Below are 22,391 nucleotides of genomic sequence, written 5' to 3'. Positions count from 1 at the left end.
AACACCGACTTTCAACTCCCTCCAAAGATTTCTATGGGGTTGAGATCTGGAGACTGGCTAGGCCACTCCAGGACCATGAAATTCTTCTTACGAAGCCACTCCTTCATTGCCCGGGCGGTGTGTTTGGGATCATTGTCATGATGAAAGACCCAGCCACGTTTCATCTTCAATGCCCTTGCTGATGGAAGGAGGTTTTCACTCAAAATCTCACGATACATGGCCCCATTCATTCTTTCCGTTACACGGATCAGTCGTCCTGGTCCCTTTGCAGAAAAACAGCCCCAAAGCATGATGTTTCCACCCCCATGCTTCACAGTAGGTATGGTGTTCTTTGGATGCAACCCAGCATTCTTTGTCCTCCAAACACGACGAGTTGAGTTTTTACCAAAAAGTGATATTTTGGTTTCATCAGACCATATGACATTCTCCCAATCTTCTTCTGGATCATCCAAATGCTCTCTAGCCAACTTCAGACGGGCCTGGACATGTACTGGCTTAAGCAGGGGGACACGTCTGGCACTGCAGGATTTGAGTCCCTGGCGGCGTAGTGTGTTACTGATGGTAGGCTTTGTTACTTTGGTCCCAGTTCTCTGCAGGTCATTCACTAGGTCCCCCCGTGTGGTTCTGGGATTTTTGCTCATCGTTCTTGTGATCATTTTGACCCCACGGGGTGAGATCTTGCGTGGAGCCCCAGATCGAGGGAGATTATCAGTGGTCTTGTATGTCTTCCATTTCCTAACAATTGCTCCCACAGTTGATTTCTTCAAACCAAGCTGCTTACCTATTGCAGATTCAGTCTTCCCAGCCTGGTGCAGGTCTACAATTTTGTTTCTGGTGTCCTTTGACAGCTCTTTGGTCTTGGCCATAGTGGAGTTTGGAGTGTGACTGTTTGAGGTTGTGGACAGGTGTCTTTTATACTGATAACAAGTTCAAACAGGTGCCATTAATACAGGTAACGAGTGGAGGACAGAGGAACCTCTTAAAGAAGAAGTTACAGGTCTGTGAGAGCCAGAAATCTTGCTTGTTTGTAGGTGACCAAATACTTATTTTCCACCATAATTTGCAAATTCATTAAAAATCCTACAATGTGATTTTTTTGATTTTTTTCCCTCATTTTGTCTGTCATAGTTGAAGTGTACCTATGATGAAAATTACAGGCTTCTCATCTTTTTAAGTGGGAGAACTTGCACAATTGGTGGCTGACTAAATACTTTTTTGCCCCACTGTATGTTCTATATGCTTGTGTAAGTTAGGCTACTGGGGGTATTTTAGGTTAATTATTGTGTGAGTGAAACCATGAAGTTTCTCCAGGGACTACAGCGGGGGCTAAAGACATTCCTTCACATTCTTTTTAGGCAAGAGTGGTGTTGTTGTTGTTAGCCAACCCCCAAACTCTACTTTGAGGCCCATTCATCTAGTGTAGTTTTAAGGGCCTTGGATTGACAAATTGTTCTCTGTGGTCTGCCGTCAGTGTTTTGTTTTTTATATAATGCAGTGACAGTACATTTCTTAGGAAAGGTAATAATGTTTTTAGAATCGTACAGATGTACCCCTTAAGAAAAAACACCATAAAAGGATTCTGGTCTTTAATCAAGTCATAAGTAGGCCATTTTGGTGTTTAATACCAACAAGCTTGCTATCAAAGGGCCAGAGCAGGGCTAATTTGGTCTCCTTTCTGTAAGGGAACTCCACATCTGCCTGTATATCATGTCTTGTTAAATAGTTTCCATTAGTAGAAGGCAAATAATTCAAGCTGTCTAATTTAGCTGTCTAATCCAGGCTGTATCACAACCGGTCGTGATTGGGAGTCCCATAAGGGTGGCGCACAATTGGCCCAGCGCTGTCCGGGTTTGGTCGATGTAGGCCGTCATTGTAAATAAGAATTTGTTCTTAACTGACTTGCCTAGTTAAATAAAATAAAGGTTCAATAATAATTATTATTTTTAATTTTAAAAAAGTAAATAAATGTTTTTAGACTTTATTGGAGAACAGCTTTGATGTTACAGTGATCTCTCTGCTTGCTTTACTGTAAAATGATTCCCACATTTCACACTTGGTTTAATAACAATTTGTGGTATCATATCTGACATTGAAATGATTTAATGTGTTGAAAGTAGTTATATTTTTAAGTCTAGATCAATTACAATGAATTTATAGAATGAAGGACAGTAGTTGGATGTAGGGACATCAACAACGATTAGTAGCTGTTTGGGCCCTTTCTGTCTATTGGTACAAACATTCTGTCAGCATCATCAATCAAGTGGTGCCACTCCGCCCAGAGGCTAACCACAATGGCACCAAATCAAGAATGGCAGAGAGTAAAAAGCCAGTTCTAAAAAGTGCACTCATGAAAGACCAAAGCCTGCTATTGTAAATCACCAGCATGGTCTCATAGACTAGACATAACATAGTAAATTAACATCTGGGACACTCAAATTAGTATGATATGTTACGTTTGGTATGGTTACATAAGACAGAAGGTTACTTATGACAAATAACGTGAATGTCTAGCAAACCGAAGGTTGCGTGTTTGAATCTCATCAAGGACAACTTTGGCATTTGAGCTAATTAGTTTGAAACTTTGAAACCACTTTTGAGCTACTTTGCAACTAATTTAGCATGTTAGCTAACCCTTCCCCTAGCCCTAACCATTTAACCTACTCCCCGCAGAGGAAGTTGCCACCTCTATTTTGATGTAATTTCCTGTCATAGTGAGGAAACGCACGTTTAGGTTCCCCCTCCAAAGAATGACGAAGGCTACTTATACATATTCACAAATCGGGTGTGAGAATTTCCACGTGGAATTGATTAACATCAACAAATAGGCCACTGACAGCTGTCAGTGTAGCTAGCTAGCATGCTAACCTTATTTAGCTAGCTATCTTGCTAACCTATCTTGTTTTTTTTTAACTACACCGTATTCAAAAGATTAGACAGCTGGCTCTATGGCTGGTTCTGGAGCTGGATTTAAACAGATTATTTATTTACTATTTTAGACGTCACCATCTATTATCTCCAAAGTTTTGATATCTTCCATTAATTGCGGCCACAAATCTGCCATAGAAATAGATGATGACGATCTATTTATATGAGATGATGCTCCGTTAATATGGATAACTATTGAAAGATAGCTGATATGCGTTTTTCTACATTGTAATGGACACAGTGTAATCTTTGGTAGCTAGGCTGCTGGTAGGCTTTGGTACATCAAAGCCAGCCTGTGCTCATGGTTCTCACATGGGAAGTGAAATGATAGTCTACAATGACTTTGCTCACGATCATGCACGCCGCAAATGACTTGATAAGTTCCTTGAATTTTCTTTTGTGGGTGCCTTTTTATTATCTGGATAGACACTTGTGGTTTCTAGCTAACGTTACACCAAACAAAGCAGTGAAGCACGTAACGAATAAATACTTTAGTGGCCAAAACCATTCATCTTGGGGTGACGGGGGGAGTGGGTTTGCAATGCTATCATATCATGCAATTATACCATTTTACCCGCAAAACTCCAGTCTCAACGTCAACAGTAGAGAGGCGACTCCAGGATGCTGGCCTTCTAGGCAGAGTTCCTCTGTCCAGTGTCTGTGTTCTTTTGCCCATCTTACTCTTTTATTTTTATTGGCCAGTCTGAGATATGGCTTTTTCTTTGCAACTCTGCCTAGAAGGCCAGCATCCCGGAGTCGTCTCTTCACTGTTGACGTTGAGACTGGTGTTTTGCAGGTATTATTTAATAAAGCTGCCAGTTGAGGACTTGTGAGGCGCCTGTTTCTCAAACTAGACACTCTAATGTACTTGTCCTCTTGCTCAGTTGTGCACCGGGACCTCCCACTCCTCTTTCTATTCTGGTTAGAGCCAGTTTGCGCTGTTCTGTGAAGGGAGTAGTACACAGCGTTGTACGAGATCTTCAGTTTCTTGGCAATTTCTTGCATTGAATAGCCTTCATTTCTCAGAACAAGAATAGACTGACGAGTTTCAGAAGAAAGTTATTTGTTTCTAGCCATTTTGAGCCTGTAATCGAACCCACAAATGCTGATGCTCCAGATAGTCAACTAGTCTAAAGAAGTTTTAATGCTTATTTAATCAGCACGACAGTTTTCAGATGTGCTAACATAATTGCAAAAGGGTTTTCTAATGATCAATTAGCCTTTTAAAATGATAAACTTGGATTAGCTAACACAACGTGCCATTGGAAGAGGGAGTAATGGGAGTGGGAGTAATGGGAGTAATGGTTGCGGATAATGGGCATCTGTACTCTTATGTAGATATTCCATAAAAAAATCAGCTGTTTCCAGCTACAATAGTCATTTACAACATTAACAACATCTACACTGTATTTCTGATCAATTTCATGTTATTTTAATGGACAAAAAAATAATTTTCTTTCAATAACAAGGACATTTCTAAGTGACCCCAAATTTTTGAATGGTAGTGTGTGTATTTATATATATATTTATATAGTACCAGTCAAAATGTTGGACTCATTCAAGTTTTTTTTATTTTATCTTTGCTATTTTCTACATTGTAGAATAATAGTGAAGACATCAAAATTATGAAATAACACATATGGAATCATGTAGTAGTTTTTCACCAAGAAAGTGAAAAAAATCTAAATATATTTTAGATTCTTCAAAGTAGCCACCCTTTGCTTTGATGACAGTTTTGCACACTCTTGGCATTCTCTCAACCCGCTTCATGAGGTAGTCACGTGGAATGCATGTCAATTAACAGGTGTGCATAGTTAAAAGTTAATTTGTGCAATTTCTTTCCTTCTTAATGTTGGTATAGAGAAGATAGCCCTATTTGGTAAAAGACCAAGTCTATATTATGGCAAGAATAGCTCAAATAAGCAAAGATAAACGACAGTTCATCATTACTTTAAGACATGAAGGTCAATCAATCTGTAACATTTTCAAGAATCAAGTGCAGTTGCAAAAATCATCAAGCGCAGTTGCAAAAATCATCAAGCGCTATGATGAATCTGGCTTTCATGAGGACTGCCACAGGAAAGGAAGAACCAGAGTTACCTTTGCTGTAGAGCATGAGTTCAGTTGAGTTACCAGCCTCAGAAATTGCAGCCTAAATAAATGCAGAGTTCAAGTAAAAGACACAACTCAACATCAACTGTTCAGAGGAGACCGCGTAAATCAGGCCTTCATGTTCGAATTGCTACAAAGAAACCACTACAAAAGGACACCAATAATAAGAAGAGACTTGCTTGGGCCAAGAAACATGAGCAATGGACATTAGACCGGTGGGAAGTCTGTCCTTTGGTCTGATGAGTCCAAATTTTAGATTTTTGGTTACAACCACCTTGTCTTTGTGAGACGCAGAGGAGGTGAACGGATGATCTCCTTATGTGTGGTTCCCACCGTGAAGCATGAAGGAGGAGATGTGATGGCGTGGGGGTGCTTTCTTGGTGACACTGTGATTTTTTTTAGAATTCAAGGCACACTTGAGCATTCTGCAGCGATACACCATCCCATCTGGTTTGCGCTTAGTGGGACTACCATTTGTTTTTCAAAAGGACAATGACGCAACACACCTCCAGTCTGTGTAAGGGCTATTTGACCAAGGAGGAGAGTGATGGAGTGCTGCATCAGATGACCTGACCTCCAGAATCAACCAACCTCAACCCAATTGAGATGGTTTGGGATGAGTTGGCCCGCAGAGTGAAGGAAAAGCAGCCAACAAGTGCTCAGCATAAGTGGGAACTCCTTCAAGACTGTTGGAAAAGCATTCCAGGTGAAGCTGGTTGAGAGAAAGCTATGCGTGTGCAAAGCTGTCATCAAGGCAAAGGGTGGCTACTTTGAAGAATCTCAAATACAAAATATATTTGGATTTGTTTAACACTTTTTTTGGTTACTACATGATTCCACATGTGTTATTTCATAGTTTTGATGTCTTCACTATTATAATATTTTTTAAAGTGTTCTACTCCGCTAGCCAGCACCTCGCCTAAATAGGTGTGTGTTTCTTTCGCCTCTAGATTCACCATTATTCTACAATGTATGTCTGTCTAGCTGGCTCCAGAGTAGCACAGCAGTCTAAGGCACTTCATCTCAGTGCAAGAGGCGTCACTACAGTCCCTGGTTTGAATCCAGGCTGAATCACATCCGGCCGTGATTGGGAGTCCCATAGGGCGGCGCACAATTGGCCTAGCATTGTCCCGGGTTTGGCCTGGGTAGGCCGTCATTGTAAAATAAGATTTTTTTCTTAACTGACTTGCCTAGTTAAATAAAGGTAAAATAAATACATTTGAAACATTAAAAAAAGTACTTTAATGAGTAGGTGTGTCCAAACTTTTGACTGATATTGTGTATATATATATATATTTGTCTTTTCTGTTTACAGACTACCTCAACAAATGATCCAATTAATTATTGTAATTTTCTGGTTAAAAACAGAAGGGTCAAAAACCACACCTTATTTTATATTTGCTCCCTGGCTCATGCAGCCAATTGGACACAAGGCTGTTTTGCTCATCTTAGTCACAAAGAGGAAGAACTTTGCAGCTGTTTCTGATTAATAAACAACGCCATGCTGGTGGGTGGTAACATTCAAATAAAACCCAGACCTGAAACTAAATGTAGGCTGAAAACTATTTGTACGTCATATCATAGGGAAAGATACGACATTCACAAGGATTTACACGAAGTGGGCAGTTCGGATTTGGCATCCAAGCCCAAATATATTCTACTTTGATTAAAACAATGACTTATTGACTTAAATCGTAGTGCAACATCATGGGTAAGCTCTGGCCACCGTCTTTCAGCTCAAAAAAGTGGATTTCTACTGATGTGGGCGTTTAACCCCTAGCCTAGCTAATGTTAGCATTAGCCACTTCGCTAATGTTAGCAACAACTAATTGGAATTGCAATAACATATTATGAATTGTAATTTGTAACATATCATATGACATGGATGATGGACATTCACAAATTAAAACAAACCATACCAAACATAATATATCATGCTAATTTGGGTGTCCAAATTTGTATCTACTATGTTACATCTACCCCTGAGTCCAGGTTGCAGCCACAATAGTTATAATAGTTCAGCCTTAACCCCAAAAGAATGAGAATTTACAAAGAATTTATGGGATGATAAATAAACACATAAATAACCTTGACATGTTGAGTACAAACAATGCACACACAAGGGATATGTGTTTGGAAATTCCATGGAGACTGTAAATGTAAATAGTCCGGGTGGCCATTTGATTCAGCACTCTTTTGGCTTGGGGGTAGAAGCTGTTAAGGAGCCTTTTCGTCCTAGACTTGGCGCTCCGATACCACTTGCCGTGCGGTAGCAAAGAGAACAGTCTATGACTTGGGTTACTGGAGTCTTTGACAATATTTTGGGCTTTCCTCTGACACCTTCTAGTATATAGGTCCTGGATGGCAGGAAGCTTGGCCCCAGTGATGTACTGGGCCATATGCACTACCCTCTGTAGCGCCTTACAGTCAGATGCCGAGCAGTTGTCATCCCAGGCAGTGATGCAACTGGTCAAGATGCTCTCGATGGTGCAGCTGTAGAACTTTTTGAGGATCTGGGGACCCATACCAAATCTTATCAGTCTCCTGAGGGGAAAAAAGTGTCTTGGTGTGTTTGGACCATGATAGTTTGTTGGTGATGTGGACACAGAGGAACTTGAAACTCTCGACCCGCTCCACTACAGCCTCGTCGATGTTAATGGGAGCCTGTTTGTCCCCTTTTCCTGTAGTCCACAATCAGCTCCTTTGTCTTGCTCACATTGAGGGAGAGGTTGTTGCCCTGGCACCACACTGCCACGTCTCTGACCTCCTCCCTATAGGCCGTTTCATCATTGTCAGTAATCAGGCCTACCACTGTGTCATCTGCAAACTTAATGATGGTGTTCGAGTCGTGTTTGGCCACCCTTTTGTGGGTGAACAGGGAGTACAGGAGTGGACTAACCACGCACCCCTGAGGGGCCCCAGTGTTGAGGATCAGTGTGGCAGACGTGTTCTTGACTACCCTTACTACCTGGCCCATCAGGAAGTCCAGGATCCAGCTGCAGAGGGAGATGTTTAGTCCCAGAATCCTTAGCTTAGTGATGAGCTTTGTGGGCGCTATGGTGTTGAACGCTGAGCTGTAGTCAATGAACAGCATTCTCACATTGGTGTTCCTTTTGTCACGGTGGGAAAGGACAGTGTGGAGTGCGATTGAGATTGCGTCATCTGTGGATCTATTGGGGCGGTATGTGAATTGGAGTGGTTCTAGGTTATCCGGGATGATGCTGTTGTCAAAGCCGGTGTACAGTAGCTTTCCATTTGGAAGTTGTTACAACAGGAAGAGCATAACTTAAAGTTGATTTATTACTGTCACCTTCAGGCTGAACAAACCTACAATAAAGTTAATGCCATTTTTTAAACTCATTTTAAGAAATCATGTGGGGGAGTGTCCATGGCTTGCTGCAAGATGTTGACAGATCTAGCATTCCTTTACATTTACCAAATCGGTTTGTTTATTGATAGACCCAAAGGTCACAAGCTGATCTGAAAGATGGATTGAAATTCATTTGAATATGATTCTCCCCCAGAAAGTATGAAGGAACATTTTATACTCAAAATGGAAAGAAATATGATTGTTTTTTCCAAAGGGGCATCATTCCAGAATATATCCCCTTTTCAAGTTCTGAGAGGAGGCTGTTGTGTACATTGCAGGCCTGTGTTATTTGCCCTTGATATGGTAAACTGGGTTTCATTGGGCGTAAATGACTATCAGGGAGTGACTTTCACTGAACACGTCCAACCTGCTACAATACAGGAGATCAGTGGGTACCTAGACTTTGGACCTCCTGCTCCACAGCTGAACCCGAGTGACTCCTAGAAAACCAGAATAATGTTTCTGTGTCCGTATTCATGCCTTTCTCAAAGTTGTAATCGAGATCCATTTGGTATTCTACCCACAATTCTCCCTCCTTTCACCATTTTACATTTTCCCTCTGAAGCGCCATTTACAGTATCCCACAAGGTGTCTCCAGCAGAGCAGTTTCTCCCCATGGGGTCACCTCTCTCTTGGACTGGCCCTCATGAAACAACTGTCAATACGCTAATATGAGTTTTGATCCTGTTCTTTTCATCCTGGCTGACCAAGAACACGCTCTGCCTCAATGCTTAATTCTGGACAACGACACATATTACAGGGGTTGTCTGCTTTAGTTAATATGATTAATCTTATCCAGCATCGTTTAACCTTGTGCTTATCTCATTTTCCTCTTTAACCCACTGTAAGCTATTGTTGTTACTGAATACGCAATCAATTGAGGTGCTAAAATACAGTAGTAGTGAAAGATGCGATGCCATTTAATTCAACTTACATTTGGTGTAAATATACTGTAATATATTTACAAGATAAACTGAATATTGATGGAACTGTACAGAGCTATACAGACCATTGTATTGAACAGCTTGCTCCTTGTTGCATCAAAACTCCCACTGGGTAATTGCTATGAAAAGTTAGTCTGCTCATGGCATTCTCATGTCTTCTACGATATTGGATTAGATGTCTGCTCTTATTAGGATCTATATTTGACTTTCCCTTTTAACTTGGATTTCTTTGTTGAAATTGCTGATAACTTTCCTTGGACTGGAGTAAGACAGACAGACATAGCTGCAAGAATTTCTAAAGGCTGTTTCCGTAGGCCTATGTTTACCTGACACTTGGATTGACAGCAGAGTGATTGGAAATATCCACCATTCACTGGCGTGAGCTCCTGAGTGCCAGAAAAGTGCTTTTGTAGTCTGCTTGTAATGGGCCAAGTTTGAATTGAAGGTTGAGAGAAATGGCCCCACTCTGGTCGCACTCTGTGAGGAACTGACATACCGCAAATAATGTTCTGGAGAAGAAGTGAGGGCCTTGCATCACAGACAGAGGAAAGGCAATACAACACAATTATATTAAATTTCAACGCAATCTTGCCAATATTGCATTATATGTACAAGATAGTTAATAAAAAATTAGATACATGCTATAACTCACTTTACAGGAAAGCACTAGTAGTGAACTGGATAGCAGCTGTTTATTTATTGTACCCTTGCCTAATGCACTACCAGTATTTTTGAAGGACCTCTGTGCTACCTTCTATGATATAAACAAGGTGGAAATGACATTTCCTTAGGAAAGATGACAAGTATGGTAGAATGTATTATTCTTACTGTAAGGTCACCTTTAGTGCATGAGCTCACCCCAGTGAGAATTCCAAAATCAACATTCAATATGAACATAAAATACCACAGCCATACTTCATTATATAAATGAACAGTTTACTTATTAGAAAAATACAAATATTAAATGTACATAGAGTATAACAGTGTACAATGATGTTTGACTACTTTTGGTGTTCCTAGTTTTTGAGCATAGGGTCTGCTCTGTGCCAGAGTGCGCTCTGGGAGGTCGTAAATTTAGAGCGTTTCGCTCTCGGAGGGTTCACTGAACGCTCTGGCAGAGGGATAGGGTTGATCCGAGCGTTCTGACCTCACAACGTTAGTCAAGCACCCAAGCGAACTGGCTAATATTGGCTAACTACTTCCAGACACAAATGAGAGAACACGTCACTCTGACCATTGTACTCGCTCTAGCAGAGCTGTTATCCAGAGCGTTGGTAACTGTGCTGCGGACGACAATTTATTTACACTGTTTTGCCGGCGTTTACTGACACCGGCCATATTCAATAGGTGTTGAGCGTTCGTAAATTAATCAACTATTCTGCGCGAATTTACGAACGCACCCATAATCTCAACTACTGACAGACTGTCAAAATCACTGTGATGAACAGTTGACAATCGATAATGTTTAGTGAAAATTGACATCTAAATTGGGCCAATCTATTTTATTCAGCTGCCAACACAAGGAAAGCATCTAGCTACAAATGCAGCCATCACATCTTATTTTGAAAAACCAAGGGTCGACAGGCACTGAAATCTTAATTAACAGATTAATTGGTTTATAGTTACACTAGCTGGCTTTAAATTTAGGATAGGCATAAATTACCTAAATTGAGAGGTAAGGGAAATAATTTAAGAGTATGTTTAAAATCCACTGTGGCTGCAGAACGCTTGTATACATTAACGGTTATCAATGGACAGCATAGCTCCTGGCTCCATTTATTTTTTTGTCACCATATTATTGAGAGAAAAATAAACAGGAAAGGAATTCGTCAGAAGATGACTGACATGTACACTGGCGAATGATAATGTAGGGAATAAAATACGGTAGCCAATTGGGTTTAAGAAGAACGGCGGGATTTCCTGTGCGTTACCCAATCTTGGAGACCCCACCCTTTGTGTTTCCCGCACCGTCAATCAAAATAGAAACAATTGACTAGAATCACCGATTGCAGCCAGCCTTCGATTACTGTAATCATGTTTCGCTTGTGGTAATACAGAGATTCTGCGAAATAAAATAATTCACGCAATGACTGGTATGTAATGTTCAACCTAACCATCGGTATGTTTGCACCCTTTAGCTAAGCTAATGTTAGCTAGCTGTTATAATATTTTTCCAACAGCTTAGCCAACAGTGAACGTTAGCCTGCATGCTAGCCACAACTACAACATACGTAGCTAGCTAAGGCTTCAGACAGTTTGATCAACTCCACACCGCAGCTGTAATGGAGGTCAGTCCAGCTTGAAGTGTTACGTTATAGCTAGTGGAATAGCTAGAAACAAATTTGCTGCCGTTTCCCGTGTGGAGATTGAACTTAACTCTGGTTTGTTTTGCTCCGTTTCCTTCATTCTGTACCTTGTAACGTTAGCCCCAGAACAGCCAGTGAAACAAGAGGAAATGGCTGCCTTGGACGTGGACAGCAGTCAAAGCGAGTTTCTGCAGCAAGACTGTGGCACAGGAGATCAGGTAGCTAACGTTGCTATTTAGAAATTGCCCTCGTATGCTTCTCGGTTAGGGTTTCAGTAAGTGCGTGGTGCTTTGTGAAGTTCACACGTTTTAACATTTGCAGTAAAAGTCGAACTTCCTGTGTGGCACCGGACTAACGGCCACCCACTTTCTTCCTTTTAAACCCGCCCATTGTGGGTAGGACACTCAGTCGTCATCGCTCGCTCTGCTGGCAGCTACCTGCAGCAAGATCGAGTCGGCATCATCAGATGGGGGTAACGGTGCTGCCGCTGCAGTGGTAAGTCACCACCACTGGCTCTGCAATAATGTAGACGACCCCAAAATGTAGCTATCTTTTATCAAAAGAACGCGAGTTGTGTCGGCAGAGATATGCCCAAAGGCCTTCATGTAGTGAGCTCATATTTGGTTCACACAATATGAAGTTAGGGTTCTCATGCACCTTCTAGACAAACAATACTCTTCAATCTCTTCAATCACCAATCTTCAAATATGTTGCTAAATCGTGTGAACAAGCAGCACCAAGCTCTTATTCCTGTATTCTTCATGAATGGTAATAACTTTTGTGATTTATTTTTTAATGCACATAGTAATTCATAACTAATCATGCTATGGCTTTTCCAACTGGCTGAATACAATAAATAATTGGCTTACTGTTTTTTTAATGTAAGTAATTATTTCACTGCTATCTCTAACATTACATACTTCATCTCAATGTTGCAATCTACATCTCAAATGAATAGTTTTTATTCACTAAAACAAGACGTTTTATCCTGCAGACGACAGACCTAACATCCATCCAGTTAACAGGGAACCCAGATAGATGGGAGGTTTTGACCCCCACAACAACACGGAAGGAGGAACCTGGCGCGGTCCATATCCAGAGTCGGGGGATCGTGACATCAAACGGACAGTATGTTCTTCCTCTCCAGAACCTTCAGAGCCAACCGATCTTTGTGACATCAGGAAGCGACACCTCCGCCAACACAGTGCCTAACATTCAGTACATTCAGACAGCTGATGGACAGCAACTGAGCTTCTCCACCTCCAGTGAGGACGGGGCCACTCTGAGCCAAGATGCCACAGGGCAGATCCAGATCTTGCCTGACGGAACTCAGACTATAAGTGTGTCTGGGGCCGGAGACATCCTTACTAATAACCAGAACCTCATATCACAGACTGGTCATGTCCAGCAGATCCAGGGTGTTTCTATCGGCAGCTCCACCTTTAACAACCAGGGTCAGGTTGTCACTAATGTGCCTATGGGGTTGCCAGGGAACATCACCTTTGTCCCCATTAGCAGTGTGGACTTGGACTCCCTGGGCCTCTCTGGTGCTCAGACTATAGCAACAGGGGTCACTTCTGATGGCCAGCTCATCATGACCAGTCAGCCTGTGGACAGCTCTGAGAGTTTGGAGAAGACAGGTGACCAGCACTCGCAAACACTGTCTGTAAATGACTCAAATGCTAATGCAGACATGTATGTGCCAACGTCCTCCGCCCAGCTGCCTGAGGCCATGGATGAGACGGGTGTTCTAACCCAAGCCCCAGAGCAGACAGACCCCTCTGGTCTCCAGGGCTACATTCAGCAGAACCAGGTCCAGAACATCCAGGTGTCCTCAGGCCAGTCCATCATCCAGCTGCAACAGGTGCCAGTCCAGACCAGTGATGGTCAGCTGGTACAGGCAGCAGGGGGACAGACCATGCAGAACGTTCAGCTCATCAACCCAGGGACCTTCATCATCCAGGCCCAGACCGTCACGGCCTCAGGGCAGATCCAGTGGCAGACCTTTCAGGTGCAGGGGGTCCAGAACCTCCAGAACCTCCAGCTGTCCACCAACCCAGCCCAGCAGATCACACTGGCCCCATTGCAAACCCTGTCTCTGGGCCAGGGAGAAGCGCAACAGATCCCCAACCTGCAGACTGTGACTGTCAACTCTTTGGTTCAGGCAGGCATTCAGTACCAGCAGGCAGAGGACACCAACAGCCCTGGAGGTATGGTTTCTTCCTGCATCATGTACACATCCAGCAGACATAAACACCATAATAGTTAGTAACACTGGTGGTTGTACAGCACATTTGAAAGTTTTCACACCCCTTGACTTTTTCCACATTTTGTTGTGCTACAGCCTGAATTTAAAATTGATTAAATGTAACTTTTTTGTCACTGGCCTACACACAATACTACACACAATAATGTCAAAGTGGAATGATGTTTTTTGAAATGTTAAAAAAGTTAATCAATAAATAAAAAATAAATGTCTTGAGTCAATAAGTATTCAACCCCTTTGTTATGGCAAGCCTAAATGAGTTCAGGAGTAAAAAATATGCTTAATAAGTCACATAATAAGTTCCATGGACTCACTGTGTGTGCAACAGTGGGGGCTGGTGGGAGGTGCTATAGAAGGATGGGCTCATTATTATGGCTGAAATGGAATGGTATCAAACATATGAAAACCACATATTTGACACCGTTCCATTTATTCCATTCTAGCAGTTACAATGAGCCTGTCTTCCTATAGCTCCTTCCACCAGCCTCCACTGGTGTGCAATAATAGTGTTTAACATGATTTACTACCTCATCTCTGTGCCTCACATATACAATTATCTGTAAGGTCCCTCAGTCGAGCAGGGAATTTCAAACACAGATTCAACCAAAAAGACCAGGGAAGTTTTCCAATGCCCCGCAAAGAAGGGCACCTATTGATGGGTAAAACAATAAATGATATCCCTTTGAGCATTGTGAAGTTATTAATTACACTTTGGATGGTGTATCAGTACACCGTCATTACAAAGATACAGGTTTCTTTTCTAACTCAGTTGCCGGAGAGGAAGGAAACAGCTTAGGGATTTCACCATGAGGCCAATGGTGACTTTAAAACAGTTGCAGAGTTTAATGGCTGGTTAGGAGAAAACTGAGGATAGATCCACAAAGTTGTAGTTACTCCACAATACTAACTTAATTGCCAAAGTGAAAAGAAGGAAGCCTGTACAGAATACAATTATTCTAAAACATGCATTCTGTTTGCTACAAGGCACTAAAGTAATACTGCACAAAATTTGCAAAGCTATTCACTTTTTGTCCTGACTAAAGTGTTACGTTTTTGTGCAAATTCATTGCAACACATTACTGAGTACCACTCTCCATATTTTCAAGCATAGTGGGCGGGCTGCATCAGGGTATGGTATAACTGTAATCATTAAGAAATGGGGAGTTTTTCAGGATTAAAAAAATAAAAGGAATGGCGCTAAGCGCAGGCAAAATCCTAGAGGAAAACCTGGTTCAGTCTGCTTTCCACCAGACACTGTGAGATCTAATTCACCTTCCAGCAGGACAATAACCTTAAACACAAGGCCAAATCTACACTGGAGATGCTTACCAAGAAGACAGTGAATGTTCCTGAGTTTCCGAGTTACAGTTTTGACTTAAATCGTCTTGAAAGTCTATGGCAAGACCTGAAACTGGTTGTCTGGCAATGATCAACAACCAATTTGACTGAGCTTGGAAGTATTTTTAAAAGAATAATGGGCAGATGTTTTCTCAATCCAGGTGTGGAAGTACTCTTCGTGACTTACCCAAATCGCGGCCCAAAGGTGATTCTAACATGTTGCCTCAGGGTTGAATACTTATCTAATCAAGATATATTAGTGTTTTATTTTTCATACAAAACAATGACAATTAAATGAATTTGAATCCCACTTTGTAACACAACAAAATGTGTAAAAAGTGAAGGGGTGTGAATACTTTCTGAAGGCACTGTATGTAGGAAACCATGGGGGTCTGAAAAAAATGACCATCCCCAGGAAGTAGACGACAGGAAGTATACTATTTAATTATTGAGTCACCTGATATAAGCCTCCTGAGGCATCAGGCATGATTTGCGCTGCTCTGGTGAGGATTATTAGCTGTATATTCTTGTCAGATTTGCAAATATTTTCTTCTAAAGAAAACAAAGTTGTTAATGGAAGAACACACATTTAACAACAGAACGTGTGTGTGTGTGTAACAATCACAACATTTTCAGCCGAATAGCTGAAAAATCTGTCTGTGCCCTTGAGCAAAGCACTTAACCCTAATTGTTCCTGTAAGTTGCCCTGGATAAAATCGTCTGCTAAATGACCAAACTGTTACAATTTAAACAATTCTCTGACCATATAATCAACACCCTTTTATAGATCTGTGAGATATAATATTAACAATTGTATGATTAATTCTTTGAAGATTTGAAGGGTGTGTAAATCATAATGGTTTTGTGTCAAGCTGTCCATCCACACATTGTCAAGTTTGAACAGGGGTTTTGAATTTGTTTATAGCCAAACTGTCATGAAATCTTTTTAAAAGCATTTAGCGAAGAAGCACTTTTCACTGTGTGGCTTTTGCAGTCCATTTAGCATGCAATTGTTAAAGGTTGTGTTGATATTGATGTGTGGATTGATTGGTCTCCCTCCAGACGTCCAGATAAAGGAGGAGCCGGACTCCGAGGACTGGCAGCTGGGCAGTGACTCCACTCTGAACACCAGTGACCTTTCCCACCTGCGGGTCAGGCTAGAGGACGAGGAGGACCAACTCGGCGAGGGGGGCAAGCGGCTACGCAGGGTGGCCTGCACCTGCCCCAATTGCAAAGAGGCTGGGGGGAGGTGAGTGAGCTCATACTGCGTACCCTGCTTATAGTGACTACGCTTACAGTGCTCAACAGCTTATAGTGGTCAGAAAACGCTAGATAGAATCTTTCCTATACTTATGGTGTTTAGAATACTAGTTCCCAAGGTTTTGGGGTCTGAATGGGAAAGACAAATAGTCCCCCCCCCCCCCTCTCACCTTCATTGGCGCACAAAGGCCCCAAAAAACAGAGCAAGTACACATCTATAAGGCTGTATATGCAGTATATGAGTGTTTGTTTGTGTTCTCTCAGAGGATCCAACATGGGAAAGAAGAAGCAACACATCTGTCACATTCCGGGCTGTGGGAAGGTGTACGGGAAGACATCCCACCTGCGAGCGCACCTGCGCTGGCACTCAGGGGAGCGGCCCTTCGTCTGCAGCTGGATGTACTGTGGGAAGAGGTTCACACGCAGCGACGAACTGCAGAGACACAGAAGGACACATACAGGTGCACCCTCCGTCACCTCGACATTTGCATTACATTTTACATTTTGAAAACCTACCTTGTAGGTTGCGCTTTTCACCAATGTAAAGTGTCCTCTTCTGTCTTTGGAAAGATATCATTCAGTATAATAGCATTAGTCCTGTAAAACGGATTACATAATGAGTTAATAGTAGTGATGTAGAAGTGACATGGTTTGGTCTGTCCTACTGTTAAAACTTGTCTGGTTTCTCTCTCTCTCTGACAGGGGAGAAGAAGTTTGTCTGCCCGGAATGTTCCAAGCGCTTCATGCGGAGCGACCACCTGGCCAAGCACATTAAAACTCACCAGAACAAGAAAGGAGTCATGAACTCTGTGAGCAACGCGGTGGTTGGCTCCATGGAGTCCGCGGGCTCGTCAGACAGCATCATCACGGCGGGCGGCACCACCCTCATCCTCACCAACATTCAGCAGGGCTCCAGTAACTCCCAAGACATCCTGGCCAATGCTGAAATCCCACTACAACTGGTCACTATAGCAGCCGGAGAAGTCCTAGAGATGGCCGAGTCACAGTGACACTCACTTGCTCATCACTCATTTTCCCTGCTTATATATATATATATATATATATATATATATTAGTCAAAAGTTTTTTACACACCTACTCATTCCAGGGTTTTTCTTTATTTTTACTATTTCTACATTGTGGAATAATAGTGAAGACATCAACACTATGAAATAACACATGGAATCATGTAGTAACCAAGAAAGTGTAAAACAAAACAAATATATATTTTATATTTGAGATTCATCGGAGTAGCCACCCTTTGCCTTGATGACAGCTTTGCATTCTCTCAACCAGCTTCATGGGGTAGTCATCTGGAATGCATTTCAATTAACAGGTGTGCGCTGTTAAGTTTATTTGTAGAATGTCTTTCCTTAATACATTTGAGCCAATCAGTTGTGTTTTGACAAGGTAGGGTTGGTATACAGAATATAGCCCTATTTGGTAAAAGACCAAGTCAATATTATGGCAAGAACAGCTCAAATAAACAAAGAGAAATGACACTAGGTCATCATCATTACTTTAAGACATGAAGGTCAGTCAATGCGGAACATTTCAAGAACTTTGAAAGTTTTTTTAAGTGCAGTCGCAAAAACTATGCTTCACAGAGTTCAAGTAACAGACACATCTCAGCACATCAACTGTTCAGAGGAGACTGTGAATCAGGCCTTCATGGTTGAATTGCTGCAAAGAAACCACTGCTAAAGGACACCAATAAGAAGAAGAGACTTGCTTGGGCCAGGAAACACGATCAATGGACATTAGACCGGTGGAAATCTGTCCTTTGGTCTGATGAGTCCAAATTGGAGATTTGGAGACGCAGAGTAGGTGAACAGATGATCTCTGCATGTGTGGTTCACACCGTGAAGCATGGAGGAGGTGGTGTGAAGGTGTGGGAGTGCTTTGCTGGTGACACTGATTTATTTAGAATTCAAGGCACACTTAACCAGCATGGCTACCACAGCATTCTGCAGCGATATGCCATCCTTTTTGGTTTGAGCTTAGTGGGACTATCATTTGTTTTTGAACAGGACAATGACCCAACACACCTCCAGTCTGTGGAAGGGCTACTTGACCAAGAAGGAGAGTGATAGAGCGCTGCATCAGATGACCTGGCCTCCACAATCACCCGACCTCAACCCAATTGAGATGGTTTGGGATGAGTTGGACTGCAGAGTGAGGGAAAAGCAGCCAACAAGTGCTCGGCGTATGTGGGAACTCCTTCAAGACTGTTGGAAAAGCATTCCTCATGAAGCTGGTTGAGAGAATGCCAAGAGTGTGCAATGCTGTCATCAAGGCAAAGGGTGGATCTTTGAAGAATCTATATTTTGATTTTACACTTTTTGCATACTACATGATTTAATGTGTTATTTCATAGTTGTGATATCTTCACTATATTGTTAAATAGTAAAATAAAGAAAAACCCTTTAATGTGTAGGTGTGTCCAAACTTTTGACTCTATATATATATATATATATATATATATATATATATATAAGTCTGTAAGCAGTCTTTTTACTGGGGTGGGGGTGCAAAGAAAAGCATTAAATGTGGTTCCAATACATACGCACTGAAATGCCTTATTTTCTATCATATTGTGGAGTTGAAAAAGGGGGAACGGTGCATAGTTATTAAGCTACTGTCGATTGTTTAAAGGTTTAAGTTAAATGTGTGTTAAAAAAAATGGCATAGAAATGAAGCGATTGGCTATTGCCAGCCTAAAACCCTTGTTACGTTTTTTTGATGACAGCCATGGATAGGTCTGTGTCAAAATCCTTTAAAAAAAAAAACATTAGTACGGTCTTCCTGATTTATGTTTGTGTCATATTTGTGCTTGCCTAAAACCATCAGCAAGCTTTACCCACATCCCGCTCCGTTGCATCCTGAATAATATCGCAGATGGCAAAAAGAAAACAATGGCATATTTAAAATGTTGTATAATAATTTCTATTGAACTTCTACAATTGATCGGATGTTGTAATATGCATTTCTTGCAAATCAAGTATTTTTAATGAACAGCTATATCATCGTAAACTGGTTTTATGGTATCTCAAACTCCAAGCTCTTTAAATGGCTTTTTAAATGTGTATAGTGTAATATTCAGATGTGTTTATTTTGTAAAAACGTGATTTCTAAATGACTCACAATTTAGAAAGTCGAGTCATTTTTAGAAAGAAAAAAAAAAAGAAGCCATGCTAAGGGGTTGAATTGCCAAATTTGACTTTAATCTCAGGGTGACTTGGTCATGCACGGTAGAACAATCCTCCCCTGTAGCCCCTAGAGATGTTGTGGGGTGTTGTGTAGAGAGGTGTTATTCGATGGACCAAAAGCATAGTTGGAATTATGCTGTCACCGTGTTACCTATGCTCTATAAACTGTATGTCAGGGTCCTTTAGATGACAACCCCCACCCCCCTTACCTTTATGAAATAGTTTGGTAAAGAGATGCGCTCTGTGTCTGCGCCTTGCTCAATCAGCCCTCTAAGACAGAAGTGAAGTGGTATCGCACGAGGCAGTACTCTCTTAATAGCACTCTTCTCTTCATCTGTAGTTTGATCATTCTCTTTTTGTTTAAACGTATTTGTATACTGCCCATGTTGGTTATCCTCGTTTATCTCTTGTCAGTAAATGTTTCTGTCTCTGTCTTATTTCTTTTAATCGGAGTGTTATTTTGACTCCCTTTTCTGTAGTAATATATCTATGTTATTATTCAGATTATGAAATGTAAGATTGAAGAAAGTGAATTGTGCGCATTGTATCTGCTGTTGTAGTGACTGGTTCTGGGAAGTTGTCTTCAACTCAGAAGGCCCCCCCCCCCCAGTGGCTTTAAGTCCACCATGATATCATTGAAACGTATTATACCCTGTGTGGTCATTAACAAAACACTATATTATACCTCACAGATTCACGTTTAGAAGTGAACATGTAATTTTTACAATCTCAAAAAGTTTCAATCCAGATGTTTGTCGTGGATCATTATAAACATGTTTGTAACGTGGTATTCATTTCATTGATTTTATTCTGTTTTGAGGGAAACAATTGTACAATGTCCACTTTTTGAGGGTATCTTGTTATTTCATACAAAAATGACTAAACATTACCTGGTAGTACGTTGTCTTATTACTGTACTGTTATATTATTATGATGTTATGATATACTATGAAGCGGTTAGTTTTGGACACGCAATCTGATTGGTCAAAAATGCGTTGCAGACGTGGTGTTACGACTGCATTCAAGTGGCATAATTCTTAAACGAGAAATTCAGTATTTGTGAAATATGATAATGTGATAATGTTGTTGGGGTAGCGCCAGAAGGGCTGGCAGTTCACGTAGATTTTCTGCACGCTTTCATTGGTCTACTAAAGTGTTGGCACCTCTCTGTTGGCAGTCCAGTCCAGTAGATGTCACTGCAGCCAAAGGAGCAGGAGACAAACTGACCCTCTGACCTTCCTAGAGCCCCCTGCCGTTTCACTCATCAAGCCACTGAACCCTACAGGAGGTAAAAAAAAAAAAAAAAGAGTTACATGTAATGTCCATGAATATGCCTTTCTTAGTTTATGAATTCCAGTTTCCTGACTTTTGATGTCTTTACCTCTGTATAGTGACCCAAACAGAAAAAGGGATTTTCACAAAAATACATTTTGTATTTTAAAGCTTCATTGAGAGATTATTTATCAAAGTAGGCAAATTTATCGGCATACCCAGGCCTTTAAGACACCATGCTATAAAGCAACAATTGGTGTCATATGAAGCTTTATCTCTTGCTCTGTGATATGAGTAGTATTTTGATTTCATTAACTTGTTTAACATTTAGTTATGAATATTGAAAGATATAAACATGAATATTGAACATATGCCATTTTTGATTTGGCTCATTTTTCAATATATTGTTGAAGATAATCTACTCTATGGGCATATCAAAGTTCCAGAGTGTGATCTCTGATACTTTTAGAGTTATGATCCAATTTGCAAGCATTACCAACAGTGAATGTGAAAATGGACTCAAAATATTTGCCCTCTGCTGGTCTTTTGCAGGATGTGCAATGAAACAAGTAAAAGAAGGGCTGTGATTGGTTACATTCCCTACTATGCCAATTTCTCTGTATAAAATGGGCCATAACATAACTTTTAAAACTAGCGGAGATCCCCATTCTGGAACGTTGATATGCCCGTAGAGTATATTATTTTCAACATTATATTGAAACATTTACCAAACCAAAATGTATTGAAATCAAAATACTACTCATATTACAGAGCATTTTTTTGCTTTGCAGCATCTACAGATGAAACATTATGGAGTCTTAAAGGAGGCCTGGCCAAAATGTAATATAAATGCCAACTTTGATTCATTACTTCTCAATTAGGCTTTTAGATACAAAGGTAAAATATATGTCAACAATCCTTCCTCCAGAAAACTATTGTATGGATTACATTTTGTGAAAATCCCCCAAATCATGGTATTTTTATGTCTGGGTTTCTTGTGGAATCAATATAATAGGATAAAGGTATTTTACTCATACAAATTTCTGAAAGTTTAATAATATATTATCAAAATACATGTAATATTGCAGCACTCCTCTCCAAGCCTTGTCGTAAGAGGCGTTTGAAAAGTGTCCAATAGGCATTTCAAAGAGGCTCACTTTAAAGACATGCTCCAAAACTTTGGCTACTACTAAGTATTTTTAAACTTCCCTTTGTCAGCTGGATGTGTCAATGTGTAGTTTGTACATGATTCTATACCTGAAGTAGCCACGAAATCCCTAGTTTGAAAGCGACTGTTTTTCTGTAAGATGTGCTGCGCCATTTTCCCTAAATTTTCCTCCACATGGGCCAGTCCCTTAACAATTCGAGTTCTAGCCAATGAGCTTCAGC

At 41.0% G+C, this 22,391-nt stretch overlaps 1 protein-coding gene and 1 long non-coding RNA gene across 13 annotated transcripts; one reads left to right on the top strand and one right to left on the bottom strand.

Annotated features, from left to right (window-relative positions):
• Nucleotides 1-11,263: 11,263 nt before the first annotated feature.
• On the top strand, nt 11,264-20,619 carry sp3a (sp3a transcription factor). 12 transcript variants are annotated; one of them, XM_090229782.1, is made up of 7 exons: nt 11,264-11,639; nt 11,778-11,875; nt 12,057-12,152; nt 12,676-13,867; nt 16,324-16,510; nt 16,786-16,982; nt 17,224-20,619. In XM_090229782.1, exons 2-7 carry the CDS (start codon nt 11,807-11,809, stop codon nt 17,529-17,531), a joined length of 2,049 nt encoding a protein of 682 aa, XP_090085908.1. In that variant the 5' UTR covers nt 11,264-11,639; nt 11,778-11,806; the 3' UTR covers nt 17,532-20,619. The 12 variants fall into 12 exon arrangements, with proteins under 12 accessions (XP_090085908.1, XP_021452860.3, XP_021452858.3 ...); XM_021597185.3 differs by having other exon boundaries at nt 12,652-13,867; XM_021597183.3 differs by having other exon boundaries at nt 11,274-11,444; nt 12,066-12,152; nt 12,652-13,867.
• On the bottom strand, nt 16,821-17,441 carry LOC149984634 (uncharacterized). Its single transcript, XR_016494748.1, has 3 exons — nt 17,304-17,441; nt 17,038-17,118; nt 16,821-16,954 (listed from the first exon to the last, which is right to left on the bottom strand). It is a non-coding gene; the product is annotated as an uncharacterized LOC149984634 (long non-coding RNA).
• Nucleotides 20,620-22,391: the final 1,772 nt, after the last annotated feature.

Source organism: Oncorhynchus mykiss, chromosome 3 (assembly GCF_057628025.1).
Source record: "Oncorhynchus mykiss isolate SJ-2025 chromosome 3, ASM5762802v1, whole genome shotgun sequence".
Taxonomy (NCBI): Eukaryota; Metazoa; Chordata; class Actinopteri; order Salmoniformes; family Salmonidae; genus Oncorhynchus; species Oncorhynchus mykiss.
The sequence above is the reverse complement of the archived record's forward strand: the minus strand, read 5'-3'. Positions and strand labels throughout refer to the sequence as shown.